The 14,169-nt window shown below is 48.1% G+C and overlaps 1 protein-coding gene across 1 annotated transcript in view; it reads right to left on the bottom strand.

The window, feature by feature from the left end:
• Positions 1-14,169, bottom strand: part of USH1C (USH1 protein network component harmonin) — a 126,302-nt gene that overhangs the window by 59,399 nt on the left and 52,734 nt on the right. The window contains exons 5-9 of the mRNA XM_088458270.1: positions 7,458-7,566; positions 7,351-7,375; positions 5,313-5,370; positions 2,130-2,233; positions 735-819 (exon numbers count right to left, since the gene is read on the bottom strand). Coding sequence (XP_088314396.1) covers positions 735-819; positions 2,130-2,233; positions 5,313-5,370; positions 7,351-7,375; positions 7,458-7,566 — 381 coding nt within the window. The remainder of the gene's footprint in view (positions 1-734; positions 820-2,129; positions 2,234-5,312; positions 5,371-7,350; positions 7,376-7,457; positions 7,567-14,169) is intronic.

Below are 14,169 nucleotides of genomic sequence, written 5' to 3'. Positions count from 1 at the left end.
TTTATTTTTTCTAACCCTAATCTTCACCCTAACCCTCCCCTCGGTGCCTAACTTTAACCTGTCCCTTCTAGTGCCTAACCCTCCCTCCTGTCTGCAATTTTATGTTGACCATTTTTGTGCCAACCTTGCGACCATTTGTACCTGTCGACCTTCCTCCATGTCAACCTTTTGTCCCTGTCTAACATCTGGTGTCTATCTAGATACTGACGACCTTTTATCTGTCTATCTATAGTCCGGACCCCATGTACTCAATCATCCTATCCTACATGGGGTGCAGTGTATTTTACGACATTCCATAGAACATCTCTTTTACGTAGCTCTGATCTCTAATTATATAGTCACTTCTTTAAAAAATAACAACAACTACAATTTGGGGTTAATGACCAGACAGAAATAAAAGTATCACTGCTCTGGGTGCCCAGGGCTACCCATCATATATCCAGCAAGTTAGAGGATGGGGCAGACAAAGAGGTTTCCATTCGTCTTGGTCACAATCACTTGCGGAGGAGTAATTCAGCCTAGAACCTCCTGGCACATGCGGTGGACAGGACAGATATACAGGCCCATGTCCCATAGACATTACACAGAGGAATACAGGTACATGACTCCATGAGGCAGGTCTATCTATGGATCTACTAGATTTATATGTAAAATGTTTCTAAATCCCAACTGTCAGCAGAAATCAGGAGGAGTCTGCACCCAGGGAATTCTCTGTAATAAGCACCAGGCCTTACCTCTAAGCCAACTTCTGCAGACAAGGTGCCTGGTTTAACATTACTGATGAATATTCCAGGTTTTTGGGCAGGGCCGCTGGAAATGCTGCAAAGATATAACGTTTATATTAAACACCCGACATAACATCTTAATCATCCAATATCCAAAATGATCCTTATCCACAAGGTAGGAGAGGTCGCATCACAGCAAAAACTCACACTCAAGGCAGGGGGTGGGGTGGGGTGGATGGAGAGACTTACGTCAGTAACTTCTCTTACGCTCTATAATTTCTCTAACTGATGTTACCTGCAAATCTAACCGCTTTCATTGTGTATTCACTACAACTCTCTAACTACAGCTCTCTCTAATTTCCAGCACGGCTGCGCCCTGCAACTCTCCGGGAGCACGGCTGCGCCCTGCAACTCTCCGGGAGCACGGCTGCGCCCTGCAACTCTCCGGGAGCACGGCTGCGCCCTGCAACTCTCCGGGAGCACGGCTGCGCCCTGCAACTCTCCGGGAGCACGGCTGCGCCCTGCAACTCTCCGGGAGCACGGCTGCGCCCTGCAACTCTCCGGGAGCACGGCTGCGCCCTGCAACTCTCCGGGAGCACGGCTGCGCCCTGCAACTCTCCGGGAGCACGGCTGCGCCCTGCAACTCTCCGGGAGCACGGCTGCGCCCTGCAACTCTCCGGGAGCACGGCTGCGCCCTGCAACTCTCCGGGAGCACGGCTGCGCCCTGCAACTCTGCTGTTGACATATAGACCCTTCCATGAGCCCCAAAAAGCTAGGTCCCTTAAGACGCGGCTTGTTTTTTTGCGTATTTTACCCGGAAATGCCTCTTAGCCGCAATGCGATGTGACTAAGACACACCACAAGACTGCAATGATTAATGTGATATGTGACACTTGCATATCTGTGTGCGAGTCTGAATCAGCAGCCGCGGCTTTCTTCCCACACCAAGTTCCATTGTGCTGCATAAACCGAGTCGCACACAGATATACAATGTTGCATATCACATTGACACAATGCCACATATCTCTATCATGTCTCCTGGTGCTTCTTAGTCACACTGCATTGCAACTAAGACGCATTTCCGGATGAAAAAGATGCTCGGTGCTAGCAGAATCGCACTTGACCTGACGGCTCGCGCCGCATGGCATATTGAGGCTAGCTGTATGAGGACACATCTGTACACAAGGCAATCCAAACAAAACTTGCAGCTTCCCAAGGTCCCTCTCACCACTTCACTACACTGTACATCAGTACTAACTCCTGGTGATCTAACTGCAGCACAGATCCTGACACCGGTGTCCTAACTAGTAATGAGAATACATTCTCTGTAATCACAAATTCTTACAGCTGCACCACAACGTCTAAACCGTGGATCAATGTGCCCGGCTCACTTACAGCACCCACCTGCATCCCATGCCCGTGGTGCCCACTAAGCTAATGAAGACTTTCTTTTCCTTGAGGTCCCTGCCGCCGGTGGACGCCAGCCCTGCGACACTGCTCTTCCCGTCCTGCGGGGACAGAACATAGATCAGCAATAACTTCTCTACAGACACAGGGAGAAAGGGACAGGTACGAGTCTATTAGTAAATATTGCAATCTACACACATATACACATTACAGCTCTACTCTCCCGATAACGCTCCTTGTTGGCCATGATTAGGGAGCTGTGCAATAAAATACCATATTCCAGATGGCACGTCTAAACTACTCCTTATTCATGGGGGGAGGGGGATGTCTTATTCTCAGAGACCTCCCTCGGGGGTACATACAGTAACAAACGTGTGTATTTGGGGTCTCGGGGTCTCCACACCTGGCATTCTGCCACAGGAGCAAGGGGCCAACGCAAATCCTGATACACAGTATGTTATTAATAGCAGTCTGTGAATTAGTGGCGCCTGCACCAGACAAAAGGCAGAATTAAAGCACACGAGCTCTGTGGGGGATTAAAGTTCTGGGGTTTCGTAGAAAGCATGTAAGGAATTATTCCCACACACGGAACGTTCTATGCAATAAAAGCCTCATGCTTGAGAATATCAGATCATTCCGCTACATTCCAGTTACTTGATAAATCCCGGCTGATAGTGTGGGGAACAGGAGACTGTAATAAACAGCCAGCCGATGTACAGATCCAATTATTATTACAGCGCGGGGAATGCCTGCATAGAATTCATCTAAAGCTGGTTTAATGTGGCTAACAGATTATAGGATCCAATGAGATATGTTCTGTGAACATACAGGGATCTAGAATATTAGAGTAATGTAAAGCGACCAGTGTGTATCCAACTAGCCCCGCTAATCTCCGTTTTTTGACAATGTTTTTATTTTCCATATCCTATCATTTTGTCCGAAATAATAGGATATTTCGGCCGCAAACACATAGGATCCGTGATAAGTTCACGTTTTGTAGATTTTTTTTTCGGGGCACAAAAAAACCCATGATAATTGCCAGCGACTGGTGGCACTTTGGGGGGCTATCTGGATAGCCCAGGTTGATCCATTAGTGCCCGAACAATGTTCAGGGCTAATTGAATACGGACGTTAGCGTCAGTTTGTCAATGTTCCAGGCACCTCAAAAATATATGACAATCAGGGACCCTGCATGGTTTACCGTTAATGGTAACGGATATCTCCTGCTGCAGCCTAAGGTCTAATAAAATATCAAAGTAGATTAAATGATGTATTCACTGATCTCCAAATCAGTAGGTTTCTTGCCTTAAGCCGCATACACACTAGACGATGTATGTATGCAGCAACATAGTCAACATCGACAAGTTTATACACACTTGATGATGCTGACCAACGACGGCGGGGTGGGGGGAAGGTGGCATGGCATCGCTCACGATATCCCCAGATTGGGTTGCAAGTACAGCTGACTGGGGTTATCATTAACGACAGGCGGGAGCGCGCATCGTTGGTCGTTCGGACCATACACACTAGACGATATGAACGATATATTGTTGAACAATATCGTTATCATTTATATCGTTCACTTTTATTGTCTAGTGTGTATGCGGCATTAGTTTACATTATTAGATTCTTTAAAATAACCCCCTGCCAATTTAGGTATTTTTTACAATTACACAAGTGACTGAATTAGAGGAGAGTTGGGTCTAGCGACCCGTTTTCGCCGCAAAATTGCACTGCTATTTTCATTTGCAATTCAAATCCAAAATCACAGTCCATTTTCACGGTTTTGTTGTTTGTGCGTGAGAGTCGTTGAAAAGGCAGGAAAATCTGTATATTACGGTAAAAATGTCAGGATACAGTGCAGAACCTCTGGTACACCGAGGAGCCTATTAAGACACTCTGGGTACTAGTAGACTATACCGATGTGCCAGACTCTACAGCACATGTGCAGATCACCAGGGAAATAGGCACTAGGGGGAGGTTAGGATTAGGCTGCTGCAGGGGAGGGTTAGGCTGAAGGGAGGAAGGGTTAGACTGCCGGGGGGGGGAGGGAGGGTTATGGTTAGGCTGCAGGGAGGGACGGTTAGGCTGCCGGGGGACGGGTTTAGGCGGCCGGGAGGAAGGGTTAGGCTGCTGAATTAGGCTGCAGGGAGGGAGGGTTAGGCTGCCGGGGGAGGGGATTGGGGTTAGGCGGCCGGGAGGAAGGGTTAGGCTGCCGGGGGGGAGGGAGGGTTATGGTTAGGCTGCAGGGAGAGAGGGTTAGGCTGCCGGGGGACGGGTTTAGGCGGCCGGGAGGAAGGGTTAGGCTGCCGGATTAGGCTGCAGGGAGGGAGGGTTATGGTTAGGCTGCAGGGAGGGAGGGTGAGGCTGCAGGGAGGGAGGGTTATGGTTAGGCTGCAGGGAGGGAGGGTTATGGTTAGGCTGCAGGGAGGGAGGGTTATGGTTAGGCTGCAGGGAGGGAGGGTTATGGTTAGGCTGCAGGGAGGGAGGGTTATGGTTAGGCTGCAGGGAGGGAGGGTTATGGTTAGGCTGCAGGGAGGGAGGGTTAGGCTGCAGGGAGGGAGGGTTATGGTTAGGCTGCAGGGAGGGAGGGTTCGGTTTAGGGGTAGGAGACTTACAGTGTCTGTATCCTAACCCTGCCGGTATTCTGACCGCTGGAATCCCGAGCGCCAGCATCCCATACCCAACCCCAGTGGCTGTATGGACTCATCATCACTAACAGATCAAATGGTGCAACCGGCTTCACTGCTGGCTGGCCGGCCTATAATAGCAATCTTTACACATACCGAAAATAAGATCACACACCCTGGCTATATACTGGGGGATTTATAAGACAGTGTTAAGAAGAAGCGCTGTGGAATATGTGTGCGCTAGATAAATAACTGCTAATAAATCAATATTACAGATGACTGCTACATTTAATACATTTTATACAGTATTATACAAGCTGACCTTTGAGTCCTAGTAGGCGACAGTGTAAACAAAATGCCCTTCCCTATCCCCCTACATATCTACCTATACACACACACACACACACACACACACACACACGTATAATATAAGGTCAGTAGGGAACAAGTGCATATACAGAGTAAGGGATACTGGGATATATATGTATATTTAGAATAAGGCCGGAGGGATATTAATGCATATAATATAGATAGAAATGCACACACTTACCTCCGTCTCTGCAACATACTGGTCCGCGTACTGCCACTTCAGGGGTTCCTCTGCCAAGCTGGGAACACAGGAGAAGATGGGGTAATTAGCTGGTAGATGGGTGTCAGTGGTGCAGTGTTTATGGTGCTCAATCAGGATCCAACACAGCTTTCAGTTAAATAAGTGGAATGGTGCTTTACTTATCAACGGGAATCAAAAATTAAAAGAAAATAATGAACAGCCTAGCCCCTTTTTAGGGCAACTACCTCACTTCTTCGCCCCTAACTATAATGGTGCAGCTAATCTGCACAGTCTCTCAGTGTCAAAGTCCCAGTCCGGTCTCTGACAGGTATTCTCACAGGCTCCGGCCTGCTCACGTTCAAGCTCCTGGCTTGCTTGTAGTCTCACAATCTGCTTCCAGCAGAGTAACATACACAGTCTTTCTTGGTGGCCTTCCCTGTCTCCTCCAGGTATAGGCTCTGGCCTCCCCAGCCTGCAGCCCAGCTGCTTCAATGTATACAGTCTTTAGAGTTTTTCGGTCCTCCCTGCCTCTTGCAGGTCTGGACTCAGGGCCTCATTCAGAGGCGGTCGGAGGATGCAAGCGGTCGCTCAGGAACTGGACGGCCGCCTGCATCCTGACCGCCCGCCTCTGTTGCGGTCGTTAGGCTGTGGGTTAACACCCACAGCTCTAACGACCGCTCCGGTGATGGTCGCGATGGTCAGAGACCATCGCGACCATCGGGGCTTACGACGAGACCCTAGGGTAGGGTCTCCCTTGTCGTAAGCCCCGGAGAGCTTCTGGCTCTGTCTGAGCCAGAAGCTCTCCACTGACATCACTAGTGATGTCAGTGGGGCCTCCCCCAAACGGTAGGCGTTCCCATGAGAACGCCTCCGTTTGGGCTGCCACCCCCCGGCCCGCCTTCCAAGCAGGACGAGCTGTCAATCAACATCGACAGCTCGCCCCCTTTGGATCGAGACCCGCTATGACCGTCGCTGTCGGTCGTAGCGGGTCTCACGCATGCGCACGACGGCACCGGCGCGCGCATGCTCTGTGGGGGGCCATCGACCTGGTCCGAGCGCATCGGCGCTAACGACCGGGTCTGAATGACCCCCTCAGACCCCCTGGCCCCCAAGCACACTGGGCTATGTAGCTGCCAGTCCTCCCTGGACTGATTCCACATGCAGCCTGACTGTAGGTCTGCCTCGTTCGCTCTCTCCACAAGGCAGCCATTAGGTGTGGCCAAATTTAGTATTTCTACCCTGTGTGGGCGGATCTCTCCTGCCACACACAGAATGTGCTGCTCACCAGCGCCATCTCTGGTGATACTGCCAAAATATATATCTACACACACACAAACACATATTTAATTTATTTTAAAAATGACTTCTATAGCGCACAGATATTCCACAGTGCGTTACAGAGAATACCTGCCCAGTCACACCAGTCCTGTCCCAGTGGAGCTTACAACACACTAGGGTTAATTTTTGTCAGTGGCCAATTACATTTTTTATTATATTTTTGGATTGTAAGATGTACAGGTTATAGATTGAGGTAGTGGTTAGTGTACAGGAAAGGGGTGTACTGTTTAGTATATAGAGGGGGGTAAGGCGATAGTGTACAGTATATAGAGGTGAGGTAAGAAGGTATTGTACAGGAAACTGGGGTACTGTACAGTGTATAGAGGGGTAAAGCAGTTGGGTACATTATATAGGAGGAGTTAGCGTACTGTACATAGATCAAATAATGGGGTAGTGTACAATGTATTACAGTATACAGAGGGGAGTGAGGCGGGAGTGTATTGTATACAGAGTGTGGTAAGGGGTAGTGTAAAGTATATTACAGTATATAGAGGAGGGTAAGACAGGTAGTGTATAGTATATACAATGGTAAGGCCATAGTGTACAATATATACGATGGTAAGGCCATAGTGTACAGTATATAGAGATGGATACAGTACACAGAGGGGGGAAGGGGTTGATGTACAGGATATATACGATCAATGGACATTTTGAACGGATCAGCAATTGCTTTTGATTCCAGATATAAAACGCCCATCACCTTTTCACCGGAATCATCCCGATATCTGTAGAAAGAAGAGACAGGCATCAGCCTTACAGGAACCGCGGAAGCCAGAACGAACTTTGCAATTGTGCCGGACAACTTACGTCTGACTTTAATGGACACGATCTTCTTTGTGCGAATGAGGTTGATGACTTCCTCGTGAGTGCATGAATTGATGGAGTAACCGTTTATCCGAACCACCTCATCTCCAATCTTAAACAAGAAAGGGTAATAGCAATCACATCATCTGATAACAAATAACTGGAGGGGAAGAAGAGTCACATTTATCCTCTGTAATCTAAATCAGTTTTATCATATAAAGGATCTGCACAACTTATATTGAACAGGATACTCTCCAGCCTAGGTTCCTCATTATCACTATGTCACAACTTATAGTCCACTCTACGTGGTCTCCGCTCTGATATATGGGAATACTGCTGGCCCTATATCTCCATATCATCATCATCATCATCATCACTACCTCACACTTCCATAATGCAATTACGTCGTCTAGTCTATATGGTCTCTGCTCTGATATACGGGATACTGTCCGCCCTATATCCCCATACCATCACTACCTCTACACCTCCATAATGCAATCACATCCTATAGTCCCGTCTATATGGTCTCTGCTCTGATATACGGGATACTGTCCGCCCTATATCTCCATATCATCACTACCTCACACCTCCAAAGTGGAATCATATCCTATAGTCCAGTCTATATGGTCTCTGCTCTGATATAGGGGATACTGTCCGCCCTATATCCCCATACCATCACTGCCTCACACCTTCATAATGGAATGACATCCTATAGTCCCGTCTATATGGTCTCCGCTCTGATATAGGGGATACTGTCCGCCCTATATCTCCATATCATCACTACAACTACACCTCCATAATGGAATCACATCCTATAGTCCCGTCTATATGGTCTCCGGTCTGATATACGGGATACTGCTGGCCCTATATCCACATACCATCACTACCTCACACCTCCATAATGGAATCACATCCTATAATCCAGCCTATATGGTCTCCGCTCTGCTATACGGGATACTGTCCACCCTATATCCCCATACCATCACTACCTCACACCTCCATAATGGAATCACATCCTATAGTCCAGTCTATATGGTCTCCGCTCTGCTATACGGGGTTGCGTCGGTCCCATATGTCCATTAAAACCGGGCTGCAATCCAGAAGCTTTGTCCGCCATCTGTAGCCTGGATTCTGACGTAACACAATAAGGCCCATATTTATCAATGGGTGATAGTCTTATCACTCGTTACTAATCTTAAATGGTGCTCCAACCAATCAGATCCTAACTGTCATTTTTCAAACACACGACAGTTGGGAGCCGATTGGTTGAAGCATTTACGATTAGTAACGAGTGATTAGGAGAAAATCACTTGTTGATAAGTCTATCTCTAAATCTTCACCGTCGGCTTTTTATGCATCTGTTCTCTATATATTATTATCTATAGGTCACCGTCTACTCTGTATACATGAGCCATCCATTTACATCATCCCCTCCCATCTATGTTACCCTACAGTCTCCGTCATCTTTAAGCCATGCTTCAATATACATTCTTTATACAAAGATGTTGGCATCGAAGTCTATAGCTTATTCTATACAGTATGTAAGCATACTGGGCCCATATTGTCCCATACGTGGTTCTATAAAATGCACCCCTTGAAGGGACATTCTGTGTATACAAAACTCCACATCCTGCATACATAAAGGGTCTCGATGGGCTTTGTGCAAGAGACAATGGCAGATAAACACAAGAGGGTCTCCAGACACCAGGGGTAACAAGCAGCGGGCGAAATACACAGAAAACTGACACTGAACTGTCTGCAAAGACACAATGAGCCAAAATGGTTTCATAAAACGAAGATCACTGAGCGATTTCTCAGCAGAGTCACAATATGAAGTGATAGCATCTCACTTTTATTTGTCATGGTGGGACAGGCAGGGGAGGGGCGGAGGGGGCTGCAATGTCTTTATCCAGGGTGGGTGCAAGATTACACACCTGTGATTAGCAGAAGAACAGTTCACAACTGAATGCTGAGACTTCAATCTCTAGACACAAAGACGTAGAACCCCCGACACATGAATTACCAGGAGAAGGGGAATAAATCCGCCGTTACAATGAGAAATTATTATATTACATATCCTGTCGTTCCCGGTAGAAGAGAGTACAGTTCGGGGTGGAATTTCAGCCTGAGAACTTTTTAGAATAATGATCTGCCTTCTGCTTGTGGGGTAACTAGATGTATTTGCAGATAAAGCACTATCAGGTGGCTGGCAATGTTACTCTACATCAGGCAAAATGCTTCTGGGTGCTCCCCAAATAGGAGTGCCCTAATATCACTATCATCTGGAATTGGGTAATGACACCCATTTTGTAGTCAGCGATAATTGGATGTCCAAAATAATACTGTGAAAAATGAACCTCGTATTAACTGACAGAGGGGTATATGTAACAGCCTGCAGCAAGTTCCTATGCGAGTCTATATGATTCTTTAAAAAGAGGCAAGCATTTAAAGAGTCAAAAACAACCTGGTTTTGACTTTTAAATGATTGGCCCTTAAAAACATTTGGCAGACATCGCGCAGCCTGTTACATATTCCCCAGAATATTATATACAGTCTGCAAACTGCTGAAGGTTCATTTTCATTTCATTGGTTTGAAAATATCCCAGAATATAAGAGAATTAGAGGGGGAGGGGCTGAATTGTGAGCTCTAGAGTCTAGGATCACAGACGTCCCTCCACATTGCTGTACATTGTTCGTTTAGTCTTTGAACTCAGGCTGATAAATGGAACTCTGCAATCTTTAATACAAAACCCTCAACCACCGTCTATGGGCCTGATTCAGCAAGGATCGCTATTCTGCTAATACACAAGCAATGCAGTTGCTAATATTAGCGGTGACATGCTAATGATTGCATTTGCATTGCGATCGCAGCCTAACATAAGGACGCTCACTTCCCCTTACTCACATCCGTATACCTTTGGCAATATAGCAAACTAATCGGTAACATCGATTATCAACGGACCCATACACACACTCGCACAAGCCCAGACCTTACTTAGAAATTGCCAACTTCCACGCACGCACATGGCATCACAGTGACTAATTTGTGCACGCCCCTGCAGCGGTGTGCGAACGCATCGGCACGTCTGCATCCCCCCCACCCCCATCACCACCCACAAAAGGCACTTCCTGTCAATCACTCTGCGATCAGTCTGCGTAGCCCCGATCACAATAGCTAGTTCGCACACTGCGATGCATACGCATGCAAAGGACGCAACAATCGGCCGATTGCGTGCGTATAAGCACATGCGTTCCTTGCTGAATCAGGCCCCATAACTGGAGCTGTCTGTATCTGCTGACTTTGCTATAAGGTAAAAGCACTCCGCTGATAAAGCCATGGGCTGGTGAAGCACTCGATACAGTACCTACCACCACCAGTGCTGAGCTAAGGATCCAAGGACCCTGAGCATATGCCATGGGACACAAACACAATAGATTGTTAAACTGAATTACACTCCATTGTCAGCAGAGACCACAGTAATCAGTTGAATAAAATATTAGAAAGTCAATTAAGAGGGGTAGATTTTTTATTTTTTTAGGCTTCATCTGTTAGACCTATATTGTAAGCATGTCCTGGAGCTTCAGGTCTATCAGCCACACTTAGGGCCTGATTCAGACCCGCTCGCAAGCGGCTCGATGGTGGGGCACTGCGCACGCGTAAAACCCCGAAGCAAGTGACAAATTCACTCGCTCCGGTGCTCGTTACAAATGGGGTGGCTGTCGATGTTGATCGACAGCTCGCCCCATTTTGTAGGCGGGGAGGGGGGGTGGCTAGCCAAATGGAGGCGTTTGAGGGCGGCCCTACTGACATCACCAGTGATGTCAGTAGTGAGCTTCAGGCTCTATTAGAGCCAGAAGCTCACTGGGGTTTGCGGCAGACGAGACCCTACCACAACCATCACCTGGCCGCTCGCAAAAGCTGTGGGTGGTCACCCACAGCTTAGTGAGCGGCCAGGGGGCCGACTTAAAAATAAAAAAGCGGCCGCCCTGATTCGGAGCGAGTGCTGGCTTTTTGCAAGCGGCCCTGATTCAGGTCCTTAGGCCTGTATTCAATTAGAGGCGAAACGTTGGAAAAGTTTTGCCTGTCCGACTTTCCGCCTCCTTCGCCTGTTTCAGAGGCGGAAACTTTACGTGCGCGTCCCCGCTTTCTCCATATTCAATTCCTAAACAGGCGAAAACGGAAAACCGCGAATGCGGAACAGGTAGAAAGTACTGTCAGAAGTGGGGAAATCAGTCTGTACCCCAAAAAAAGTTGCACTAACATAGGGAATCAATGTACATGTGTACTAATAGCTCTAATAAAAGTGTTTGGGGTACTTAAGCAGTTTAAGTTGTTTCTTATTAGCGTCTTTACACAAGTGGCGAAGAATGGCATAAAGCTGTATTTTTTGGTGTAAGTAAGTGGTCCTGTCAAATTTGGGGTACTTGAAAATGGGTGCTAGCATATTATTAATGTCTGTAAAGTGAACTTTTAAAAAAACTTGAAAAACCACCCTCATACATGCACCTGCAATCCCAAAATCACTTGGCCCCTCCTTACAGCACCCCAAGAAGTCTATATCGCTAGTTTTTATAGTTGTCCCCCAACTTTTTACTTTTTCGCCCCCAAAACGAAAGTACTTGTGTGGGGTGTTCTGAGGTCATTTGTTTTGCAGATTTGTCCTTTGGGGGGCTGTCCCAAGGGTTCTGAGTCGTATCCCCATGTTTGCACCCCAAAATAACGATTTTGCACTTTTTTTCACCTGCTATTCATAGGAGATACTTTTCCGCCTATTACAATGCATTGACTTTCCGCTTAGGCAAAATCGTATTGAATATGGAGATACTTTGAAAACAGGCAGAAACTTATCTCCAAACGGCACTTTTCGCCTCTAACTGAATCCGGCCCTTACTCCTGCTGTGCTGGTAGAACAGGTGTGCAGATCAGTGAGTAGCTGCTGCACTATAAGCACTCTCCAGCAGGTGGCGCCAAGGCTATTCCCATGGAGCCGCATCATTAACTTGTTTCAAAACAGACTGGTATTGTGATTCCGTAGCTGAGGTCCAGTTATCAGTGGCGGGCTGGGCCGGGGGCAGGGTGCCGCCATGTGCCCCCCGGGCCGCAGCGCCATGCGGGCAGTCTGTGTCCCTGTGACACAGGCTGCACAGCGTGTGTAGCGCTGACCAGACGGAGTTCGGTCAGCGCTACACAGTTACAAACACACAGCCGCCGGCTCCGGCAGCTGTGTGTTTGTTTTGAGTGGCAGCCAATGAGAGTCTGTCAGACTCTCACTGACTGCTGCTGCGCCCACTGCAGGAGCAGCTCCATCTTCCGGCTCCTGCAGTGGGTAATGGGAGAGACGTCATATGACGTCTCTCCCATAATGCAGAGCGGCCCGGGAGACGGGAGGACAGACGGAGGAGCGGATGGCGGCGGCGGGAGTTCAGGTAAGTGTCTTTTTTTATTATTTATTACGTGTGTGTGTGTGTACTGTGGGAGGGGACCACTACTGGGGGCACTACAAGGGGGATTACTACTGGGGGCACTACAAGGGGGCTACTACTGGGGGCACAACAAGGGGGGGCTACTACTGGGGGCATTACAAGGGGGGAATCACTACTGGGGGCACTACAAGGGGGAGAGCACTACTGGGGGCACTACAAGGGGGAGAGCACTACTGGGGGCACTACAAGGGGGAGAGCACTACTGGGGGCACTACAAGGGGGAGAGCACTACTGGGGGCACTACAAGGGGGGAACTACTACTGGGGGCACTACTAGGGGGGACTACTAATGGGGGCACTGCATAGGGGGTACCACTACTGGGGGCACTATATAAGGGGCTTACTACTGGGAGCACAAGGGGCACTGCACAGGAGGATCACTACTGGTGGTCTGTATAAGGGGGTCCTCTCCTGGGGCACAGGGGGCACTGCATATGGGCACAACTACAGGGGGCTGCCCCATATCTTTATTTTTACTTTACATTAATTCCATATGGAGCCGCCTCCTCCCTGGAACACTTGGGGGGAAGGAGGGGGCCTAAGCACGCACGTTCTCCGGGCACCTTGGCTACACGCTACTCCTCTGCCGGGCCACCTGCATGCATTTGCCCCCCAGGCTAAAAGTTGCCAGCCAGCCCCTGCCAGTTATTATGGTCAATTATTCATATAGCGCCACCATTTTATGCAGTGCTTTACAGACAATACTTAATCATTTAGGGGTCTAAGTACTAAGCAGTGTTAGGAGACAGAGTGAAAAGTGATAAGGTGCCAGCCAATCAGCTCCCAACTGTCATCTCACAGTGTTTGAAAAATTACAGTTGGGAGCTGATTGGCTGCCACCTTATCACTTTTCACTCTGTCTCCTAACACTGCTTAGTAAATAGACCCCTTAGACTAAGGTGGGGTACACATTAGGCGATATATAGGCCGATGTTGTTTTGAGGCAAATTGGAAGGAAATATTGTCTCTCTCTGATGTGCTGCACGTCAGATGGGCCGACCAGGCTGACGTACGCTTGCAGGTGAATGTAGGATGGAAGGGAATATAACATGCGGTCGTGCAGTGTGTACGGCCGCCCTATATAACCTTCCGTCAGGCGTCGGGTCGGCTGGGATACATGTCGTTCTTATATGTACCCGGCTTAAGATAGCAATCATCTAAAAGGCAGACATGGGGCCTCCATATATTATGGTTTTATTTTATATTCTTTTGGCATTGGGGAAATTTGCCAA

This window comes from Taudactylus pleione, unplaced genomic scaffold (assembly GCF_031769625.1).
Source record: "Taudactylus pleione unplaced genomic scaffold, aTauple2 ptg000820l, whole genome shotgun sequence".
Lineage (NCBI taxonomy): Eukaryota > Metazoa > Chordata > Amphibia > Anura > Myobatrachidae > Taudactylus > Taudactylus pleione.
This window is presented reverse-complemented; position numbering and strand designations above follow the sequence as displayed.